Genomic DNA, 20,843 nt, shown 5'->3' with positions numbered 1-20,843 from the left:
TCATACATAATACAGACTACCAACTTAAAGTGAAAGGAAATCGGTACAAAATGTACTACGTATTATGATTAATTAATGTGGTACCCCTGAAGAGCATTATAAGCATATTTTGTGAAATCGTATATATAAGCAAAACGTGTATTACGTATTTAAACTTGATTGAAAGTTAGAAGTGTGTGTGCGTTCATAAAACTGGTAAGTTGACCTTTTCTCTAGATTTTGTTTACATATTTGTTGACTACTAACAGTACATAGATGTTTTCCCAAAATTTTTCTTGGGGATTCTCGGAATTACTGGCTATTTAAAAAATAAGCTGCGATGAATTCCAATAATCCCAGAAAATACCTACTTCTCAATGCACGCATCTTCAGCAATATGAGATTGTTTTTATGTATTTTTGTTAGCCGGCCAAGGTCTCGGTTATCAATATTCAAAGATAATCGCATTTCCTAGTGTACCTATTTATAGACTGTATAGTTACCTACTAGATCGAGGACAGGTAAGCGGGGCCAAGGTAAGGTGTTCTGTCGGGTCAGCCAAAAGTTCATGTTCATATAGGTATGGCTGGCTGTAATTTGGTCAAAATGGCCTAAATTGAAGCTGTTTGTGCGATTATTGCGTTTCAAAAGTTTTTCAATATTTTAATTCCACGAAGCAATCTACTAATCCGGGTTTATCACAAAGCCGCCAAAGCAATTATTCAGTAATATTAAAATTCTTAATTAGTCATTGTCAGTCACAATTAATGTATGGATCTATTACAATTTGGTCAATGACGGTTACGGGGAATCACTGGTAAATTATTCAATCTATGTTTATTGTGTCATTAGCAGACGGAAAAGGTCAATTATGTTCATTGCACTAACATTTACTGTAGAAGAAGAAACGACGTAAGTATATTAGAGAGTAATTGAGCAACTTTCACTTCACCTTGCTTTGCTTTACTGCATCCATATTGTTTCACATAGTGTAATTTCTACTTCAGCTCATCATGGCCGATGGTAATGTAATGAATCTTAAAATCTTCCTAAAAGGGGATACCCCCGATGAAGTTCGTCGAATAACCGTAGATGCATCGGTTGCTACAAGCTTCATATTTATGAAAGAAAAACTTCAAAGTGTTTTCCCCATTTTGCGAAATTCTCCGTTCAAGATAACATGGAAAGGTAATTTTACAATACATTGTGGTTGATCGACCTATTGACTTGTTAAATATTAGATATTGACGATGACGAAATCACAATTGCGTCTGATGAAGACTTTATTACTGCATTTACGGAGATGAATGGGAATGTTAAAATATTGACCGTAACAGTTTCAAAACGTGCTGTTGAGTCTGGGATCTATGTTTGCGCCGCTTCCGAGGGTAAGACGAGACGACGTGCTTTACAGAATATAACTTCAAAAATTTTTTTAGAGCCTCCAAAACCGTTGATAATTTGTGACGGTTGCGACCGAAGCATTCCAGGGTTTCGCTATAAGTGTTTGCAATGCCCTGACTACGATCTCTGCGGGAACTGCGAGTTTCAAGGGTGTCACTCCAATCATGTCATGGTTCGTTTGCCCCACAATGAAACTTACTCGCCGCGATGCGCGCGTAAGTTCATGCACCATATTGCGCGAAACTTGAAAAAATCGGCTCACTGCGCAAGCAAAGAGGCCCATCGGGCAGCTAAACATGCAGCGAGATACGCCTCAAAATGTAGACAAACAGACTCGTCGGCTGAAGAAGACGACCAAACACCAAGCTGCCCTTTCACCGCAAAGGACGCCCACGAGTTTGGAACATTTGCCCAACAGACATTGTAAACTATTCACTTTGCATTAAGACACTTTAACATCACAATTTTCAGGTCGGAGATCTTTAAACCAACCACTTCGTCTGGGACCCAAGCTAATGACGACAAGGATCAAGGTATGATTCTTATGGATGTTATACGAAATGTTGTGGATGGATTTTTTGGTACGGCACTCCATATTGTTGCTTATGTTATACATTATGTCTGTTAAATAGGTCACCCGACTTCGGCAACCTCTAATAGCCAACAACAGACGGATGCCTCCCCTAAGACCACATCCGAAAATCCACCTGCACCAATGGAGACCGAAAATTCACCTTCCGCCCCTATCTATCCAGTACTAGATCGAGATCTACCAAATTCAACAACCCCAGGATCTGGTTCGCCGTCTATGGCTACCGCTGGATCTGCCACCCCACCGGAGAACAATAGGAATCCGGAGTGGACTTTTGTTGCTTCAAATAGCCAAACTGAGAACAACAGCAATACCGCCTCACAAACTAACCAACCTAGAGTTGCATTTATTTACCACGAAAGTAAGCCAAAGCTACCTTAGAAGCGATCCATTACTGATTTCAACTTTTAGATCCAGTTATAGCGGAAGGATTGGTTAAATTGCACGAAATGGGATTTTCTAACGAAACTGGAGTGCTTAGCAATCTTCTTGAACATTTCAACGGAAATGTTAATGACGTAGTTAAGGCTATTTTTGATAGAAATATTTAAACATCGATCTTTGCCACTTTTATACTGTATATTCATATATTGTTTAGTAGTGGGATAGTATACGATAATATGTAAAATGTAGTTAGTTACCGGAATGGGTTTACTGTATTCAGCACAATTAAATAAACACCTACAGATATACCTAAGCTTGCCATGTTTTCAGAATGTAGAGACAATTTTGAAATTACAGATATCTCGAGCAGTGGTGGACTGGAGGGACTTTTCACCCGATCGTCATTTAAATTAGGTTTTCTTTAGTTGAATAACTAAATCAAGAATAACAAAACTCATCATGCTCATATTAGGGTAATCGAAAAACTTATGTACAAGTTAAAAAACTTCTTGATAGAACAGCTTCCTAGCTCGAGGTAAATATTTAACAAAAAATAAATTCCTAAAAGAAAATTTTTGTTGACAGCAATTTTTTTCCTTTAGAACGGTAACTTCTCGACAACGGCAATGCCTCGTTGAAAACGCCGCGCCGGTTCTCGTCGCATCACCGAAATTCTTGGATGGGGACCGCTTGGGAACTGGGCAGCTTGGGAAGTTTGTTTAATTTTTGCTCATGTTTGTCCATTGATTTTATTTATTTTTTTATTTTAATGTCACAAGGCATCAAATAATTAATAATAATTCCTAATTAGAATAAATTTAGTTTTTGCGAAACAACATTTTAGTTTTTTAACTTTGACATTTTTTCTAAGTTTTTTTGTAATAAAACCTGGCTCAATTTTTGTAGGTTGTACACAGAAATATAAACGCTAATAAAAAATTTTAGGTTAGGATTTTTAAATATTCTTTTACTATCTATATTTTTAAAATGGCAAACCGTTCGCGAGTTGTCATGTACACAGACAAACGCACGGACGGACAGAAAGTGCAAAATCAAATCATGAACGAGCATTGTCGCTCGTTAATAATGATTCTCTGGTTGTCGACGATCGCGCGTTAAACGTAATATAGGAAATGAGTAGCACAATTTTCATGTACGTTCACTCCTGAGGCGTACGGTAGACGACATTTGGACAACTTCTGAACTCAGGCTTTTTGGTAAAAGGTCCATTGCCATTTACCGATACAGGAGTCGAGTTTCGAGAAATGGAACTCAATCGCATCAGTTGTTAAAGGTGAAGGAACAAGGAAACTTTATCGACACAAGTACTCAGGGAAGTGGGAAGCTCCAGAGCCTGGACCACCCCTACCTACCTAGTTGGGTTGGACTCTGAGGGGTTGTGAAATTAGCTTGAAAATGGGAAAAAGAATATAAAATGTGCGATTTATTTTCCTGGTACTTTTCATGATTCGCTGAACCGGCACTTGAAAAGTTAGTCAACTTATATATAAGTCTTAGTGTGTATCGTCCGTGATCGACACGGGGTTTGCATGGACACACCTCTTCTTCCCTGGCGACCTTTGTTAGCTCTGAACCCATCCAACTCACTTCTGGCTTCTCCTTTGGCCCATAGATATACGAAAGTACATCGAAACAGTGATTTTCCTCTCGTGATTCTTTTTCCTGATCGATATAGACCATGGGTACCCGATAGGTATCGGCGTCCCTTATGCATTGCCCCCTTACTCAAAACAATCACGGCGTCCCGATTACTTTGAAGCTCATATGCATTTCAAATATTACGCAAACAATTTCGAGATGCTCTCCACCTTATAACACATAATTTCTGTAGAATTAAATAAACAAATTACAACGCCGCTATAAACACAAATTAAACATCGTGGAGATAATTAAAGGCCGCGTACTGAATGCTAAAAATTAAAATAAACATACATTTTTGCATAAACAAAAGGGTGTCAAAAAGCAAGACTATTAATAATGTTATTAATTGACACTTGACTTGACTAACCAAATTATTTTTGACAAGTGAATAAGAGAGACAGACGTCAAAACGACTTATTTTTTATACGGACAAAATGTGAAGGTGGTGTAAAGAACGCAAATAAATCAGAAACTATAAGAGATACAGAAACACCTTATATAAAAAAGAAGCAGAATTTACTATTTTTTAAATCCCGTAACAAAGAATAGACATGCTATTTAAAACAGGTATAAATTGTGCACAACTCTTACGCAGATAAAGCGCATTTTTTAAAAACCGAAGTAGCTTATAGTAAATGGTTTATAAGGTAGTAGCGTGCTATATATTTATAGAAGTTTGCTTTCTTGGTAGATGATTAATGGGGAGGAAGCTGTTTACACATAAACATTTAAAGGCATACATTCAAAACCAACGCTATATAATGCTAGAAGAATCCAACCCTCTGACAAACCGTTGTCCTAATATTCGCTTTTAAAGCTTTGGCGTCACCAATGGATACATTTCTTCTAGATGTCTTAAGTGTCCATGGTGAGTACTTTCCTCCGACACTTGATATTAAGGAATTACATCCGATCACAATAAGGGGTCGAGGAGAGGGCTATGGTTAGTAGAAATTAATTCGTTTCGTTGAAACCTTCTATTAGAGTAGGTACCATGAAGAGTAGGTACCAGAAAACCAGTTCCACTCCCTCTCTTGATAAGGAGTCAGATAAACAGGGGGTTAGGTGGTAGAGAACAGTGTTCCTTGTGTTGAAACCTTTAATTAGAATACCTACCGTTTGAGATACATTGTCATATTTACAAACCAGTTCATTTACCTGAGATTTGTCATTACAATAGGGTAGAACGTGTCTTCGCCCCCCACCCCTTCCCCACCCACCACTTATCAAAAATTGTACTTGGTACCGCTAAAAGGTATGCACACTTTACTTGGGGAGGAGGGGGGGGCTTAAGACAGTGAAATTTGATGGCCGTCTGGCGCATCTTCATGATATAGGCTACTTACTTACTTACTTACTGCAAACAATTCCAGGACTCCTAGTACAATTCCCCTAAAAGTAGTTCAACACGGCAGAAGTGAGTCCGGACGGACCAACAGATAAAACGCAAACAATAGCACATTAATAATAATGCGCTAAAAATGATCTTGAACGGTCTCCCAAAAACGTCTAAATGACGCTCTTCGTTAAAGACTCTGCATAGAGAACACTATCGGAAGGTGGTAGTTACAGAGGAAAATTGGTTGATGTGGACCACACGCATCAAGTGGCTGATTGTAGGAAGAAAATATTCGCAAAGGGAAATTGGTTGACCAGGTCCATGCACCTTACTTGAGGCCAAAACTTCAAATGCTAATATCTCGAGAACGGGCCATCGAATCATTGTTATCTGGACAGATCCCATAGATTCTGCATGTTATATAAATCCTGTGGATGTGAGAGTGAGTGTCTTGCTTAGATATACAAAATAATAAATCCAAATATTTTTATTTTGCACACCGAATGCTACCGATTTACTACAAGTCAACCAATCCCGATGATTTCATAAGCATCAACATTGGTTTATATAAAACTTCAGGCGCATTAATACTATATAAATAATCAACATGATTAAGTTTGGGATCCGATACCAGAAATTTGCCCCTAAGGTTTCCGAGTCTAGCAGCCAATCGATTAACATCAATTTCACTACTCAGCCAATCATTTCGACTGTAATAAAGGTAGGTGGGTGCAACTATGTTTTCTAATTTATAGTCTGGTGGTACGCTCCGGTTGTATTTCTGCCTGTTCTCAACACTACCATAGTCATACTGGCGAAATTTACCTAAAAAAATCGAATTACTTTAAAGTCATTAGTCGAGGAGCAACCTGATTTAATTTCTTGTGCGTAGTGTAAAAATTGCTTGGTTGATGCTCCAGCCGGATTGTGAGCCATTATAACTGGTAATAACGTAGAATTCATTTGTCTCTGATTAAATCCACACATTGCAAAATAAGAATTACTGCATAAGATTTGAGTTACAGAAATGTCTGAACATAAGTAATGGCTGGCAACCGCCAAGAATTTTGTGTTAGGTAAAAATTCATTCATACCAATTAAACTCGCAAGAATCTGCAAGAAGGATTAGAAACCGTCATACTGAAGCACAAACTTACTCCTAAAGGGACTTCTCCTCGAGCAAGTACGTGCATCAGTGGACTAAGTAAGTGGTTCATATAACCGACAGGCGACAAACTCAGTTGCATATTGATCTTGTCGTTATACTCCGGTTTTTCTGAGCAGAGAACGTAAAATACCGTAGTACCTTGGGAGTGGCCGATGTAAGTTAAGTTCTCTTGGTTAGTCTGGTTTAGAATATAATCAATCATGGCAGGTAAATCGTAAACCGCAATTTCGTGAAAACTAAAATCCCAAAATTTTGGTTCCTTCGTGTTAAGCCAAACGTGTTTGCGAGAATATCGATTTCCACGTACATTTCCAAGCCACACGTCAAAACCGGCGTCAGACAGTAAATATCCTTGAATCAATTTATCAGTTTGTGACTTAGTGAGCTAATTTACCTAAGGCCTTTCCTGGTCCCGGAATTAACCAATCGGCAGATGATGACAATATGCCATGCTGCACAAAAACAGCCGGTTTCAGTTTGTCGCGTTGATGATTTTTGGAACTTGGAATGCGATGCAAAGTTAAAATGTAACCATCGGACGAAGTAACCGAATGCGACTCGCAAGGGTACCCGTATTTACGCACTAGTTCTGACTGTAAGACACCATTATTTTACAACAAAGTTAGATAAGTGGATGGCTTTACCACTGCCAAAAGGGCATCTTCTTTAACTGTACTGGGAAGTGACTTATAAAATGTCTGCACCTTTTGGAAGATTGCCGTAATATCATAGTCTACATTCTGAAGAAATGCCAAATCGGATAACCTGGGGATTGTTGGAAGAGGAGGTAAAGAAGGCAAATGAGGTATTAGAACAGGAATTTGAGACTTTGAGTGCACTATTATTATCATAAACACTAATAATATATTCAAGGGATGCATCTTCGTAACTTATCGCAACAAATATTCGTGTAGGTATCAGTACTAAAGATAACTTACTACTTACATATACTGCTTTATCGTAAGGAGTCGAAAGCTATCAAAATTATGAACAAAATTAGAGTAAATGATTTAATAACTAACAAAGCATATAATTAAAAGGTCATTAGCTTAACTATCTGAGGAATAATATGACAATTGTTTGTAAATACCGTGACGTTCAAGAATTACGAGAGGAAAATTTCGCAATCATGTAACACTAATCGACCTTTATATGATGAGTGCATGAGCAAATTACGAAACATGTATATATAAAATACCTACTCTTAGAAATCAGACCCGTTTTGAAATATACACGCACGATCTTGCTATAATTCCTAAGAGTGCCCTAATTACATCTATACACATTCGCACAATTGCCAACCAGAACGGCGGCAGAGAGGTCCTTGGGCTTATGATATACAAAAATGTTTCTCATGTGAATGGTTACAGCAGCTTTTGCATGAAAAAAGATTAACTTAAAAAAATATTTTCCTCGTTAAAAATACACATGGATCACTTTTTGGGTATCGAGCAATCTAGTTTGGTCTTTTTCCCAAGAAAATTGGTGATAATCGGCATCGGCATCTTTTAGCTAGAAATATTTTGGTTACCAAAAATGGATACGGATTCTTCGGTATCATGCAATAGAGTTGACTCTTCTGGGCAACATGGTGATGGATGCCAAAGTTAGTTCTTGATAGTTGCACATCTTAAACCCATAAGTTTTCACTGAGGACAGTTTTGACTGAGGTATAACGCGGAACGACGCACAGAAGTACTGAAAAGTGAGGACATAACCGCTAAAAAGTGTTTGATGTAAAAATAAACAATGTCTTTTTCCCAGCTTTTTAATTAGGTTTGTATTATAGTACCTACTGAAAACATGCTTAATTTATTTTACATAATTTTGTCAATAAATAAAAAAAATTCATAAATAAGAGAATTTAGAGAATGAGGAGGAACAGGAAATTAGTAGAATTAGGGGAATAACTAGATATTTTTTAAGTTAATATGAAGTATAATTAGAGGAACTAGTGCAGAATACATTAGTAAAAATTAAAATTAGTAAACAAATTAAAGGAGTTAGTAACAAACCTGGGAACTTCTTTTTTTCGCGGTTTATACCAATCCCATGTAATTCTCACCTCTAAAAAGCATTATGCGGGTCACTCTGTAATTGGGTGCAAGCCTGTTGAGGGCCCAGAACAAGAGAGGGTTAATAAATAAATAAATAATAAATAATTCTCCTTAATTGTCCCCCCATTACGCTGTCAGGCGCGATAAAATGCAAATTACTGAAGACTCTCGAATGGATAATGCATTTTTGAAACTACGTTTTTTCGGGCGGTCGGATTGTCTTCAGAGGCATATAGGTCAACTGTGCAAAGTTTGAACCAAATCGATCCAAGCGTTTGACAGTTATCGTGTTCACGGACAGACGGACACCATCGACTCCCCTATAAAGCTTGCATCGCTTTGCGCTGTCGCTTAATAAGAGGTGTTTGGGTTTTATCTTTCGAGATAAGCGAGGATAGGGACCGTGTGTACGTTTGGCAGACGGCAGACGAGGTAATCCTTTAAAAGAGGAAACACGTACTATGCGTATGCGAAAAATAATATTTTATCTCTTCGATTTTATAGACATCATTATGCAGAAAACTCAAAGGTAATTGATTGGATTGGAATTTTTTGAATTGTATAAATTAGTGGTCGGTTATTTGGAATTTGCAGATTGATTTTGTTTAAATTTGGTTATCTTAAAGGAATCGACCTATGCGACCCATTTTTATAGTATTTATAATGTGGTAGTTTCCCGTTGCTTTCCACATCCTATGCCGTTGATCTCTGATGACTCATCCGCCTTTAGGAGCTTTTTTCTACCCTCAAGAGCAATAGAGTGCCCTACCCCCAACCGCTCATCCGCCCTTTTCAAGAAGTCGTTGACACTTGATGAAGGGGTGACTTCTTATACCGAAAGTACTAACATTTGTAAATTGACATTGACATTATTCACCCCGAGCCATCTAATAGACCCTAAATATCGATACTTAATCAAATTCAGAATTGATCAAAATTCTCAAATTTTTGACAAGAAATAAGCGCTTTTGGAACAACGAGCAACATTTTCTACTCGCCTCATATATAATTAAGATTCGACCGGCAGCCAATATACACAGTAAAGTACGCATTACTGATGCTACCCCCGCATGGCACGAATTTTGTAGTTCTATTTGCGATTACTACAAAAACTTAATCTGCCCACGCTAAGTATATTGTTACAACATGCCTACTCTACGATATTGTAAAATGTAAATATATTATAAAATACAATGAGAAAGATTACTATAGTGTATTCTTTCTATATGGTACACACGGAGACAAATAGGTACTGAAAATTTTAATATACCTTATCAGAAGATATAATTAGAAGTGTGTGACATAAGGATTCATCATTAAAAAATTGGGGAAAAACCAAAACCAATTTGTAACTCTGGTAATACATCAATTTAATGAGTCATGTCATGATTATTGTACTACCCACAAGATCTATAACATAAAAACAAAAACAAGCAAAATAAAGATGATTGCATTAAAAAATTAAAACGCATTCAGAATATGTACAAATTTTGATCATATTCTCTTAAGAAGCTTGCCAACATAGACTGTTGCAGTTTTGGTGTAAAAATCTACATACAAAATTGATAACACCTGTTGAATGTAATGCCAAAACAACCAGTAGTCACATTTATTACTTAGACACACGGATATGTAACTAAGTTGCACAATCTTTGATCTTAATTTCGTGAAAGTGCCACTCTTAGGGTAAAATAGTGATGCATTGTTAAATTAAAGATATTTCCAGGAAGTATAAAACTATCTTTAGAATAAGTAACCCAAAGTTTTACTTTCACCAGATGGCAGAGTTAACTTCTATTTTAAACTGAACTTGTATAGTCTGCCAAATTTCTGTCTAAGCGGTAGTTTTCAAGTAATCGTGTTAGTAGATTCAAACAAGTGGAAGTGGATATTTGAAAGCGGCATGTCTGACAAAGATGCGGATGGGCTTTGTTTTCAAAGTAAAGTACATGTTGTAAAATTACTTTTTTGCTTAGTATTTAATAACATTTAATTCATTAAACCTCAATATTTTTGTCGTGTGGACTTCTTTCTGCACAGAAACTATTTCAAGCATGTGAAGAACTGGCTATTTGTAGACTATAGTGGAATTTCTCATCTTCAACTCTACTCGTTCCAAAAACCTGTGTACTATTCGCAATGGTCTGTAAGGTGCAGGTCTTCTTGGGTACTCAAATACGTACTTAATGATGAACTTTGTTCAAATTTAACATTTGTAACACTTTCGCTTGGAAATAATTCACAGAATTCAATGTCTCTTTTACACCAAAATGAAAACAAAGTAACGGTTAGCGGTATTGTTGAAGTATAATTTGTTTTTATTACAAAAATTGGCGCAGTGCCACGATTGCGTTAAAATTTTCTGATAATCATTTTTTATGCACAGATCGGAAGTTATTCCGGAAATTAAATATCAAGGACCCCCTCATCAGTAACTATGAAGGTAAAATGGTGCTTAATTTAGGGCTATAATATCTGAATACGTTTTAGTGACCCAACACATAAGTTCACAGCCCTCTCTAATAAATCAACTAATTCACATGATTTGGGTAAGTATGACGAGCCCTCATCGTAGTAACCCTAACATTCCATTAATCATGTTTGACGTTTTTTTATGGGATCTAGGTAAATATAAATTCAAGTTTTGGCACACTATATTTTTGGCGATAGTAATAATTTTTATTAAAAAACTGAAAGACAGTTGTTCATTTTCAATCAGTACAACTACAAAGAAATTTTTAAATCCGGACGTTTTTATCCGATTTGGCCGCTCGTACCTACATTGGCAGCTTTGCCTAGATTATGTCTGTCAGTACTTTGGTATTAAATCAATTTGTGCATTGTCACAAATCACATGAGCTGCACTACGAATAAATAATTATACACAAATGTTCTTATGACTACTAAAATAGTACAACCACCGTACTGTTTTTTTAATCGTGTTGGACGACTGCCAAAATTGCACGTTTTTCGTCAAGTGTTGTACAACTTTGTTTATATTTACGACCGGTCATCGTAATTTTCACAGTCACCGAATCACGTTATCGACAATCATTAACTCATATAGCGCTTAAGAGTCCTAATTTCAATATTTCGTACCACAGGATTCAGAAGAAATAGATTTTTGCAGTTGCGCCATAAATATGCTTTATAGTCTTCTGTGTCTGAGCAATGACGAAGAAAAGCAGCTAGCAATGAAAACTGTAAACGCATCGGAACATTTGAATATTCTAACACACTGCACCTACAACACACATGCCAAATTTTGCGAACTAAAGGAATATAGGGACTCCTTCCCCGACATGCAAATTAAACTTTTGCACACAATCACGACAATATACCAAGTAAAAAAATGTAATTCTTTCGGAATATTATAAGTACTGGAATAATGAAACCTCCAATTTCAGGTAAAAAGCTAACAATAGCTGCTAGTGAAGCTACTGTCCGATTCTACAGTCTTCTGGTAACATCTCAAACTACACACAAGGATTTAATGTTACATCTATTACCTGTTTTAAAAATTATCTGCCTTAATAGTAAGTATTTATTAGCTAAACTAATTTTAAGTGTGGTAGGTTATGGTATTTTTGGGAAATATCCTAATAATCGCCATCTTAAAGTGACCAACTGGAAAAAATTAAGTAGGTAATTGTTTATAATTTTGTCCAATCATGTCACCAAACTGTGAGTACATATACTTATATGAAAATTGTAAGTAATGATTCGCGTTGACAATTACACTAATAAAAAATAAAGCACTACTGTTTTCCCTTATCGAACATGTGAAGCAGTTTTTGAATTACGTTATTCCCATAAAAAATAACACTACTGCGATTTAAACCGATTATCTTTGAAAATACAAAAATTGGACACCCGCGCCTATGTCCACGTTTCAGAAACTTTGAATCTCGTAGTATTTGACATCACCCCGAATCACTGCAACAGGTGGAAACGTTTCACAGTGCCCGTAACCTGTCCAATGATGTGCGTTTTGATAGTATAATGTCACATCCGGTGAAATAAATCCCGTGGAATCCAAACATCCTATAATCCGCCTAGAGGTAACAACATCTTAGTTTCAGTGCACTTCCAAACAACTTTCCCTCCGATAGAGACGGAATCGTTGATGGTAGATACTTGCAAAAGCATCGATACAAAATTTGGAAATACTATGTGAATTCGTATGTAAGACCAATTTTCAATCTTGATCGTAAGCCCTGCATTAAATGACAGTTTTTCCTGTCACTGTTACTTCGTCGTCTTTTTTTAGTTTTCTGCTATATGCAAATTTTATTTTGCCGTCGCCACTCTTTCTTTTCATATCCACGTATCATCTCCTCTCTTTAAGATCGTCTACCATCTTCACTCGTCTTCTTTATCTTTTCCTTGTACCGTCGACGGCGCCTTCGATCATGTCTTTCAGCAAAATATTCCCGCTTAGCAGATGACCAAGCCACATTCTTTTCCTTCTCAAAATGTGTTACAGAAAAATCTTTCTTCTCCTATTTTTTCTAGTACTTACCTGTTCGTTCCTAATCCTCTCAGGCCAGTTTATTCCAAGCATTCTTCTCCATATCCACATTTCCATAGCTTCAATTCTATTCTTTTTTTTTCAAAATTGTCCACGTACAGTATAACAACTTTCCCTGACAAACGCTTCTTATTCCAATACGCGTCTGTATTTCTTTCCAGCTTCTCTCACATGTTCCAGTGCTTCCTAGATATTTACAAGTTTTGTACCTGTTCCAGCATTTCATCTTTCACATACATGCATTTCTTCTGCCTCTCCAATTCCTTTAGTCCTTATTTTGATTTTCAATTAAACCATATTTCTTTTCCCCATCTTCAAGTTGTGTATTAATACTTTGTATTTTCTGCAAAACAAGAGAGTGGCATCAGCACACCGAATGGATATAACTCCTCCCTCTCCAATATGTATCACCTTTCCAACACTTTGTATTCCATGTACTCAGCGTAAATATTAAATAATGTCGGTGATAAAAGACACCGGCCTTACCAAGTTCAGACCAATACGTTTCGTTTCTGCCCACTCTCAATGCTGCCTTCTATCCTTCCAATCTACACTTTTTTTTCTTTTCTTTGAAAATGTCATTCAATTTTTCCCACAGAACACAATCAAATGCCTTTACTAGGTCAACGAAACTCAGATTTCTTCCTTTGTGCATACCTATCGTTCTTATACATCCAATTACATCTCTTGTCCTTATCCCTCTTCTAAATAAATTCGAATTGCTCTTCTGCCACATTTTCTTTCATTATCCTCTCGAGCCTTCTATTATCCTCAACAATATTTTCGCTGCATGTCCTACCAGGCTGTTTGTTCTATACTCACCATTCTTCTTTGTTCCTTTCGTTTTAACCAGAGGTATCATCAGAGTTAATTCCTTCATTTCTTCTTCCTGAAGACACCTTAATATCTCTACTGAAATTCCATCTATCAACGTAGCTTTATACTTTGGTAAACATAATTCTGGCCCCTGTGCTATCAAGACAGAGCGATTCTTCGGTTTCTAGTTCCATTGCCTTGGTTTTTCATGTGTTTTATAGAGATCTACCATATACTCTAGAATTCCTTTCTCTTCGTTCAGTACTTTTCCATTCCGGTCATTGCTACAAGCAGATCTTGAGCATCTGTCCCAGGTAAGCTCTTTAACCCTGTTGTAAATAACATCGTGCTTTTCTATTTCATTACATTGATTTTCCCTAATGTTGCCGCCAGACGAGACGAGACCAATTCAAAGTCTCGTCTCGTCTCGTCTAGTCTCGTTTGGTCTCGCGTGGTCTCGCCATACTATTCAAAAATGGTGTAGAGCATATAAAAGACACCACGAAGCGTGACAAATAATAATCACCTTCCTTATCTATCTGCTAATCACGAAACATAATTATGCGGATTTTCTTTACCATTCAGCAGCAAAAAAATATTAGCTTTCATAAAATGCGCCACAGTTTTGCCGGTTCTAATGACCCTTCTCACGGGACGGCTTTTCCTTTGCATGTATAAAAAAGGTAGCCGAAGCTTAGTTTGCGTTGGGTCCGTGTCGGGTTTTTAACTCGGCGATTATATTAGGAATAATTGGGTGGGAGATTGAGATCCTTCACCGACTTTTCCAGGCGAATCTATGCAAGTCAAGTGCGGCAATTCGACAAAATTGTTGTTGTGTGTGCTATTTAAATTCATTGGCATTATGAATGGAACTAATATAAAGTGGCGAAACTATACAAAGGGAACTTCGTTGCATAGAGGAATCGACAACCGGTAAAATGTTGAAAGACGATTAATTAGTGCTCTTGCTAGCTAAAACCCTGAGATCATAAGGTAAAATTGACATTTCCATATTGCGGAATAGTGGTAAATTATCCCAGTGAATTAACCAAAGGCGATACAAAAGGTCCAATTGTGTTGAACAAGGCGTTCCACCATGCAATTTTCCGAATTGCCGCTACCTTTCAAAAGGAGAAAATCGACTGTAATTTCGACGCATAGCTAAATGTGTTAGTTAAAATTTTTACATTGTATAAAAACAGGAGTCGACCGTTTTAGGAAGTTTAATTAGAAATTTATGCTCGAAGCCAATTTAACATTCCTAAAGAGGTCGACCCACGGAATATCGGTGGACAAGTGTTAAAAAATATTTAAACCTCCCGAGCTTTTCTGTTGGGTCAGATATGACATGCTATTGACAATCATTGGAACAGTTACTGCTTACAGTTGCATTTGGGCCGACTTTGGGCATGTGCAAGGAAAACTTTCCACGTAATACCAGTTCCAATGTAAAATCCCAGGAAAGGGATCCGAAATCCGGCATTGGAAAAGTGGGAATTTTTCATTTATCATTTCTAGTAAATCAACTGTAAAAAGATTCTCCACCTAAACTTACTGGGTCATGAGTATTTCAAAGGAATTTCTTAGGTTCATCGTAAGCGCTTGAGATGTAATTAGCGTTACTTATATCTGATTGGAAGTTTATTACCGAACTGTTGCTTGCACTTTTATTGTTGGTTTATTAATTTTTTGCATTAACAGAATCAAGCAGTGAAGATTTCTATGCATCTCGAGAAGTAACCACCATCGAACATTACTTTAAAGAAAAAGTGCATCTTGCACTTCAAAAGCCAATAAAATACAATAATGTGGAATCAGTCCACCAAACAACATTAAATTAACAACATTAATTAAGTGCGTAATATAGTTCTCGAGTCCGGCCAAATGTGCTTAACCACATAATTTAAACGTCATTTTATATGACAAATTGATCCCTTTTTCCCAACGTAATTGGTCGGTTTAGTCTTGTGTACATTGAAATTGGTGTAGCACAAATATAAATTTTTAGGAATCGAATCACCTCGACCACTGCCTTCAGATTAAACTGTTGTTTGATCAGACTAAAGACTTTTTCTCAAAGAAAAGTGATTACGAAAAATAGTTTGCACAACAAATGTCCTCTTTTAAAACAAACACCATAAAAACTAATTACTCAATAATACATGCCCTAGTGCAATACATACAGCTAGGTATAATTATTTCCAAATCATTAGGTATCATTCTGAATCTTGCTCAACGTAGGTAAGTGTATATACGGCGTGTGTAAAACCATAAAGACGTACCTCTAGCTATAAATAGCTCATGGAAGGTATAGGGTATCTACTAATTTAGCATACAAGAACAGGTATATGGGGCCTTTATAGTCTGAAACTAATTAAAACTCGTTAATTTTTTTTTACAGAGAAAAACAGTGAAATTCTATCCTCTCAAAGTTTTTTTGATGGTCTCTATGTGTGTTGTAAATTAACGCAAAAAGTGTCGACAGTGGTATTAATTCTAAAATTAATGTCTCGTAGCGGTATGTATAAATGGAATCAAATTTTACTTTAAACAACACGAAATATTTTGCAGCTGTCGCAGCGCAATGCATGTCTAACCATCGAAAAATAATCAATTTGGTTACAAACTTAGTTAATTACAATGGCAAGCGGGCAACTAATAAGCGGTCGTTAATGACGATTTTGTACAGAGTCACCGCAACCAGTAAGTAAGACACACATTCTGTTTGCACATTTTGCGATTTGGTGTAGGTTCCGGGCTAAGCCTGTTTCTGGAAGCTGATGGGTTTAATACGCTGTTTCAGTTTTTTACAAACTGTAATAATAATAATCGTCTAGCTGCTATAAAGGCGTACACCATACTGTATAGGACAGTGCCAAGTCATCAATTGCCCCAAACTACACCGAGCATTTCTCGAGGCTACTTAGGTATAATGCACCTACAAACCCCATTGAACTTAAATTCGAATTGCAGAAGAAGACGAAGAAGAAGAAGAAAGCTCGGAAGAAAGTGATTTAGATTCGGATGAAAGCGAGGAAGAACACCAAGATGACGATCTTGCAGAAGAGCAGTCTCGTGAAAAAAACGTTTCGGAGGATTGTGAATCAGACAAGTAAATTTATCCAGGTGGTTGTAAGTCCAACCAAACATTCTATGGTTGCAGTATGGGTTGCTTCTTTACCGAACTTACCGATGTCAACGAAAATTTTGCAATGCAAATAAGTGATTCAGATTTTTCATTTTGCCAAGGAAACATTACGCATCGTGTTTTCAATCCTAAACATATGAATAAGCAAGCCTATCCAGATACTCTAAACCTAAAGGCCAGTTATGAAGAACATTATTTAAATTCCTCAACAAACGATCTTTCGCGGTACGCAAGTAGTTGTTATTTCGTTTATTTCTTATTTTCTTATAGGGAGTATTTGACATATAAGTTAATGAACGCCAAAGGCCTCTCTGACAACAAATACAAATCCAAAGTTGTTTACAATGTCGACCAGAATATCGCAGAGTAAACGTCTAAACACGTAACTTGGTTCAATAATCGTTTGTTGTTTTCCAGGTCAGAACAGTCCCTTCAATTTGATTCGCGGTTTGAATGTGGAAATCTAAAGTGCGCCAAACAGGTATCTTTCTTTGATAAATGTAATTCACTCACTTATTTTGATGATAACCCAGATTGGAAGCCACGAGTATGAACTACTGCTCGATTCAGACTCAAACAGCTGCAATGGGCAACAATGGTACTATTTTCAAATCGGCAATACAACAACTGGTGTAGCTTACACTTTCAATATTATCAATTTTCTCAAAATTAATAGTCAGTATAATTATGGAATGCAACCACTTCTGTTCTCGCTGAAGGATTATACGACACAAGGGATTGGTAGGTAATTCTTACCGTCGAGGAGACTATTAAAGTATTTTAGGGTGGAGGCGCTGTGGTGAACATATTGTTTACCATGGAAATAATTATACAGACGATGGTTGTAGTAAACAATACAGAACGCTGTCATTTTCCATCACATTTCAACATAGCAACGATACCGTTTACTTAGCTTACCATTACCCGTACACTTACACAAGACTACTGGTAAAAAGTACCCCCACTACAACTTATTACCAATTTCTGTTGTGCTTTAGAACGTAATATCGTCACTAACAAACGATAGTTCGAGTAGTGGAATTTTTCTCAGAATAACGAAATTATGCAATACTGCCAGCTGTAAAAATGAGGTACCACTATTGACTATTACGGCACCTTCAACTCCCCAGTTAAGTGTCAATGTAAGCGTACCGCCACCTAATTTATGTAAATGAGTAAATTCGTTCCTCATACAGAGACGCCCATTCATTTTTATTACTTCAAGAGTCCATCCCGGTGAAACGAATTCATCGTGGATTATGGAAGGTATTATCAATTTTTTACTTGACAAAGAAAATGAGCATGCGAAAAGAGCTAGAGAGCTTTTCATCTTTAAAATCATTCCGATGCTAAATCCAGATGGGGTAATTTTGGGAAAGTGAGTGTTGTAACATATCTTGTATACGTAACAGATCATGCACTTGTAGTACAAGAAGTGGTTTAAATGGACACGATTTGAACAGGTGCTGGCTGAGACCTCACCGATATAAATGTCCAGAAATTTACTTTACAAAGGTCATTATTATAACTAAATTTTCTAGTTAATTAACAATAGTCTTTTAGAAATTGATGGAATATGCCAAACGTGTCCTTCGTCAGCCGGTATCCTTTTACTTAGACATACACGGCCACAGTAGGAAAAAATTCTTCTTCTTCTACGGATGCAATCCCGCTATGAGTTGGAATAAATCCGACGCAGTATACGGAGACGTTCAAGACATTTTAAAGGTAGTGCTTGCTGTGTTAAGCAGCTCATATGAGAATAATTTCAGGTATTTCCTCAAATGGTTCACGGTTTCACTCCACATCTACGCCTTAACGATTGCAAATACAAAATTCAAAAAGCCAAAGAAAGTACGGGACGCGTAGTCGTCTGGAGGGAATTCGGAATTCCGTACTCCTACACTTTGGAATGCTCTTATTGCGCAGGAGCGGAAAAACAGGTAGGTACCATATGAATTTCTTAGCAATGAAGTTCTACTTGTAGACAATAAATACCAAAATATTAACTGATATTGGCGCTAGCATTGTTAGAGCCTTTGCTAGTATGGCTGACGCAGCTTTTTCAACCTCAAAGTGTATGCCAATATTGTAAGTAAATTTATATAGGAGACTGAGCGAAATACATCGGGGACTTTAGGGGTGTTGATGAGTCACATCTGCACAGCTTTGTAACCACCAATGGGGAAACAGAAGAGAATTGAGCTTAATATAAAGTGGTTGCTAAAAACCATTGTGATAAACAAAAGTATTATAGATGCACTATTTACGCTTAAATTAAAAAATGTACTAACCTTTTAAATCGCCTTTTTCATTTTCTAAAAATACAAATATGGTATGGTGTTTAAGAAAATTGTTTGCACGGAATAGTGTTTGAGCACTCGACAATAACCTTTCGGGCCTAAACATGCATCTGTCCTACATTTTTAAAACTATTTTGAATGTCTGTGGATCCAACCCTACACTAACTCTAAAACTCTATTTAATAGAAGTAGAACTCTTGGTAGGGAGAGCATGTTTTAGTAAGTATAATTTTAAACTTAATTTGCTTCAAGGCAGCAGTGTTCTGAGCAAGTGCTTGGGTAACTAAGCCCCAACCACTTATAGAGCATACGATTACCGCGGATACACCGAAACTTTTCAAGCTGTTGAATATGTGACGGTGTCTCTCTTAAAGGTCTCAAATCCCTTAAAACTATACCCTCTTGAAGCTCTTGAAGTGTTGGGAACATTTCAAGCTCTTGGACTTGCACGATTTTATCTTTGAGGATATCATTTCTATTAAAGCCTTTAAAGTTCCCTAAGCTCTTTGAGCCTTTTTACCTACGTGAAGCTTTTAAAGTCCTCGGAATCTCTTGACGATTTATTTTATTATTGACGAATTTAAAGCTCTTCAATCTCTGTATATTCATGATTTTGCTAAATCTTTTGAGGATTTTGGTGCTTGCCACTCTAGAACCTGTTGACTCTCTAAAAATTCTTAAACTCTTGCAGGTTTTGGATCGGTTGAGGTTTTGCAACCTTCCGAAGTTTTTGAAGCTTTTGACACTCTACCTCCTTAAACTTCATTATTCTCTTTAAGCTTTTCAAGCAATTTTTAGAGCCATTGAACGCTTCTTAACTTCTTAGAACTGTTGAAACTCTTGAAATCTTTGACGTTTCGGATGCTCCTCTTAGAGGTCTTTGCCCACTTGTAGATTTTGAATTTAAAGCTCTGAACGCTCTTGCAACTCTTGAAGTTTTTGACAGTCTTGAAGTTGCTAAATATCTTGAACCCCTTGATGATTTTGCAGTTCCGATGATACTTTATGCGATTGACCTCCCTAAAGTATCCTGGTTGTTGCCCTGAGAAACATGGACTACTCCATTCGATATTCATCCTTAAAGCGCATGACCTTCTTGAAGGTTCTAAAGTAGTAAAACCCTACGAAGCTCAAGAAACTCTTAAAGTTGGGAAATTTGAATCTTTTGAACATCTTGATATTATTAAAGCTCTTAAAGGTATTGATGCTCTTAACCCTTTAGGACTTTTTGACTCTGAATGCCTTGATGTTCAAATGAATGTAATATTTCTGAAGTTTTAAATTTTTTATTCCCTCGAAGTTCTTGATCTCCTTGAAGGTTTTGAAGCTCTTGATTATATTGAAACTGTTGAAATCCTGGAACCCCTTGAAGTTTCTGAAGCTCTTCAAATTTGGATGCACTCTCTTTGGAGCTTAAGAGTTGTTGTATACCTTGAAGCTCCTGACATCTCTTAAAGATC

The 20,843-nt window shown here is 36.8% G+C and overlaps 3 protein-coding genes across 7 annotated transcripts; 2 read left to right on the top strand and 1 right to left on the bottom strand.

The window, feature by feature from the left end:
• Positions 1–39: 39 nt before the first annotated feature.
• On the top strand, positions 40–2,672 carry LOC116165578 (sequestosome-1). 3 transcript variants are annotated; one of them, XM_031480138.1, is made up of 7 exons: positions 40–195; positions 987–1,167; positions 1,221–1,367; positions 1,419–1,806; positions 1,855–1,916; positions 2,016–2,336; positions 2,387–2,672. In XM_031480138.1, the coding sequence occupies exons 2-7, from the start codon at positions 993–995 to the stop codon at positions 2,524–2,526; spliced, it is 1,233 nt and encodes a 410-aa protein (XP_031335998.1). In that variant the 5' UTR covers positions 40–195; positions 987–992; the 3' UTR covers positions 2,527–2,672. The 3 variants fall into 3 exon arrangements, with proteins under 3 accessions (XP_031335998.1, XP_031335995.1, XP_031335997.1); XM_031480135.1 differs by having other exon boundaries at positions 41–195; positions 1,855–1,964; XM_031480137.1 differs by lacking the exon at positions 40–195 and adding an exon at positions 292–891 and having other exon boundaries at positions 1,855–1,964.
• Positions 2,673–5,832: 3,160 nt separating this feature from the next.
• LOC116165577 (lipase 3-like) lies at positions 5,833–7,552 on the bottom strand. The gene is made up of 5 exons (XM_031480134.1): positions 7,173–7,552; positions 6,923–7,121; positions 6,518–6,879; positions 6,230–6,473; positions 5,833–6,185 (listed from the first exon to the last, which is right to left on the bottom strand). The coding sequence occupies exons 1-5, from the start codon at positions 7,407–7,409 to the stop codon at positions 5,878–5,880; spliced, it is 1,350 nt and encodes a 449-aa protein (XP_031335994.1). The 5' UTR covers positions 7,410–7,552; the 3' UTR covers positions 5,833–5,877.
• A 2,843-nt stretch (positions 7,553–10,395) lies between these two features.
• LOC116166126 (cytosolic carboxypeptidase 3-like) lies at positions 10,396–19,382 on the top strand. Of its 3 annotated transcripts, none has more exons than XM_031480967.1 (21): positions 10,396–10,525; positions 10,972–11,028; positions 11,076–11,134; positions 11,690–11,939; positions 11,993–12,121; positions 16,334–16,450; positions 16,504–16,635; positions 16,683–16,859; positions 16,912–17,044; positions 17,096–17,305; positions 17,351–17,446; positions 17,498–17,561; positions 17,614–17,821; positions 17,865–18,028; positions 18,079–18,222; positions 18,277–18,458; positions 18,508–18,595; positions 18,644–18,808; positions 18,853–19,023; positions 19,068–19,171; positions 19,221–19,382. In XM_031480967.1, the coding sequence occupies exons 1-21, from the start codon at positions 10,489–10,491 to the stop codon at positions 19,282–19,284; spliced, it is 2,751 nt and encodes a 916-aa protein (XP_031336827.1). In that variant the 5' UTR covers positions 10,396–10,488; the 3' UTR covers positions 19,285–19,382. The 3 variants fall into 3 exon arrangements, with proteins under 3 accessions (XP_031336827.1, XP_031336826.1, XP_031336828.1); XM_031480966.1 differs by having other exon boundaries at positions 16,906–17,044; XM_031480968.1 differs by having other exon boundaries at positions 10,438–10,530; positions 16,906–17,044.
• Positions 19,383–20,843: the final 1,461 nt, after the last annotated feature.

The sequence above is a fragment of the Photinus pyralis genome, unplaced genomic scaffold (genome assembly GCF_008802855.1).
Source record: "Photinus pyralis isolate 1611_PpyrPB1 unplaced genomic scaffold, Ppyr1.3 Ppyr1.4_LG3a, whole genome shotgun sequence".
Taxonomy (NCBI): domain Eukaryota; kingdom Metazoa; phylum Arthropoda; class Insecta; order Coleoptera; family Lampyridae; genus Photinus; species Photinus pyralis.
Note: the sequence above shows the minus strand (reverse complement) of the source record. Positions and strands in the feature narration are given on the sequence as shown.

Bases quoted from the DNA above. Each gene is read 5' to 3' on its own strand.
- LOC116166126 (XM_031480966.1), top strand. From the start codon at position 10,489: ATGTCTGACAAAGATGCGGATGGGCTTTGTTTTCAAA. The intron at 12,122-16,333 runs GTAAGTATTTAT...TTTTTTTTACAG, and splicing joins AAAAATTATCTGCCTTAATA to AGAAAAACAGTGAAATTCTA. The intron at 18,809-18,852 runs GTAGTGCTTGCT...GAATAATTTCAG, and splicing joins ACGTTCAAGACATTTTAAAG to GTATTTCCTCAAATGGTTCA.
- LOC116165578 (XM_031480135.1), top strand. From the start codon at position 993: ATGGCCGATGGTAATGTAATGAATCTTAAAATCTTCCTAAAAGGGGAT. The intron at 1,168-1,220 runs GTAATTTTACAA...GTTAAATATTAG, and splicing joins GTTCAAGATAACATGGAAAG to ATATTGACGATGACGAAATC. The intron at 2,337-2,386 runs GTAAGCCAAAGC...TTCAACTTTTAG, and splicing joins TGCATTTATTTACCACGAAA to ATCCAGTTATAGCGGAAGGA.
- LOC116165577 (XM_031480134.1), bottom strand. From the start codon at position 7,409: ATGCATCCCTTGAATATATTATTAGTGTTTATGATAATAATAGTGCAC. The intron at 6,880-6,922 runs GTAAATTAGCTC...AATTGATTCAAG, and splicing joins GGGACCAGGAAAGGCCTTAG to GATATTTACTGTCTGACGCC. The intron at 6,474-6,517 runs GTAAGTTTGTGC...TCCTTCTTGCAG, and splicing joins GAGGAGAAGTCCCTTTAGGA to ATTCTTGCGAGTTTAATTGG.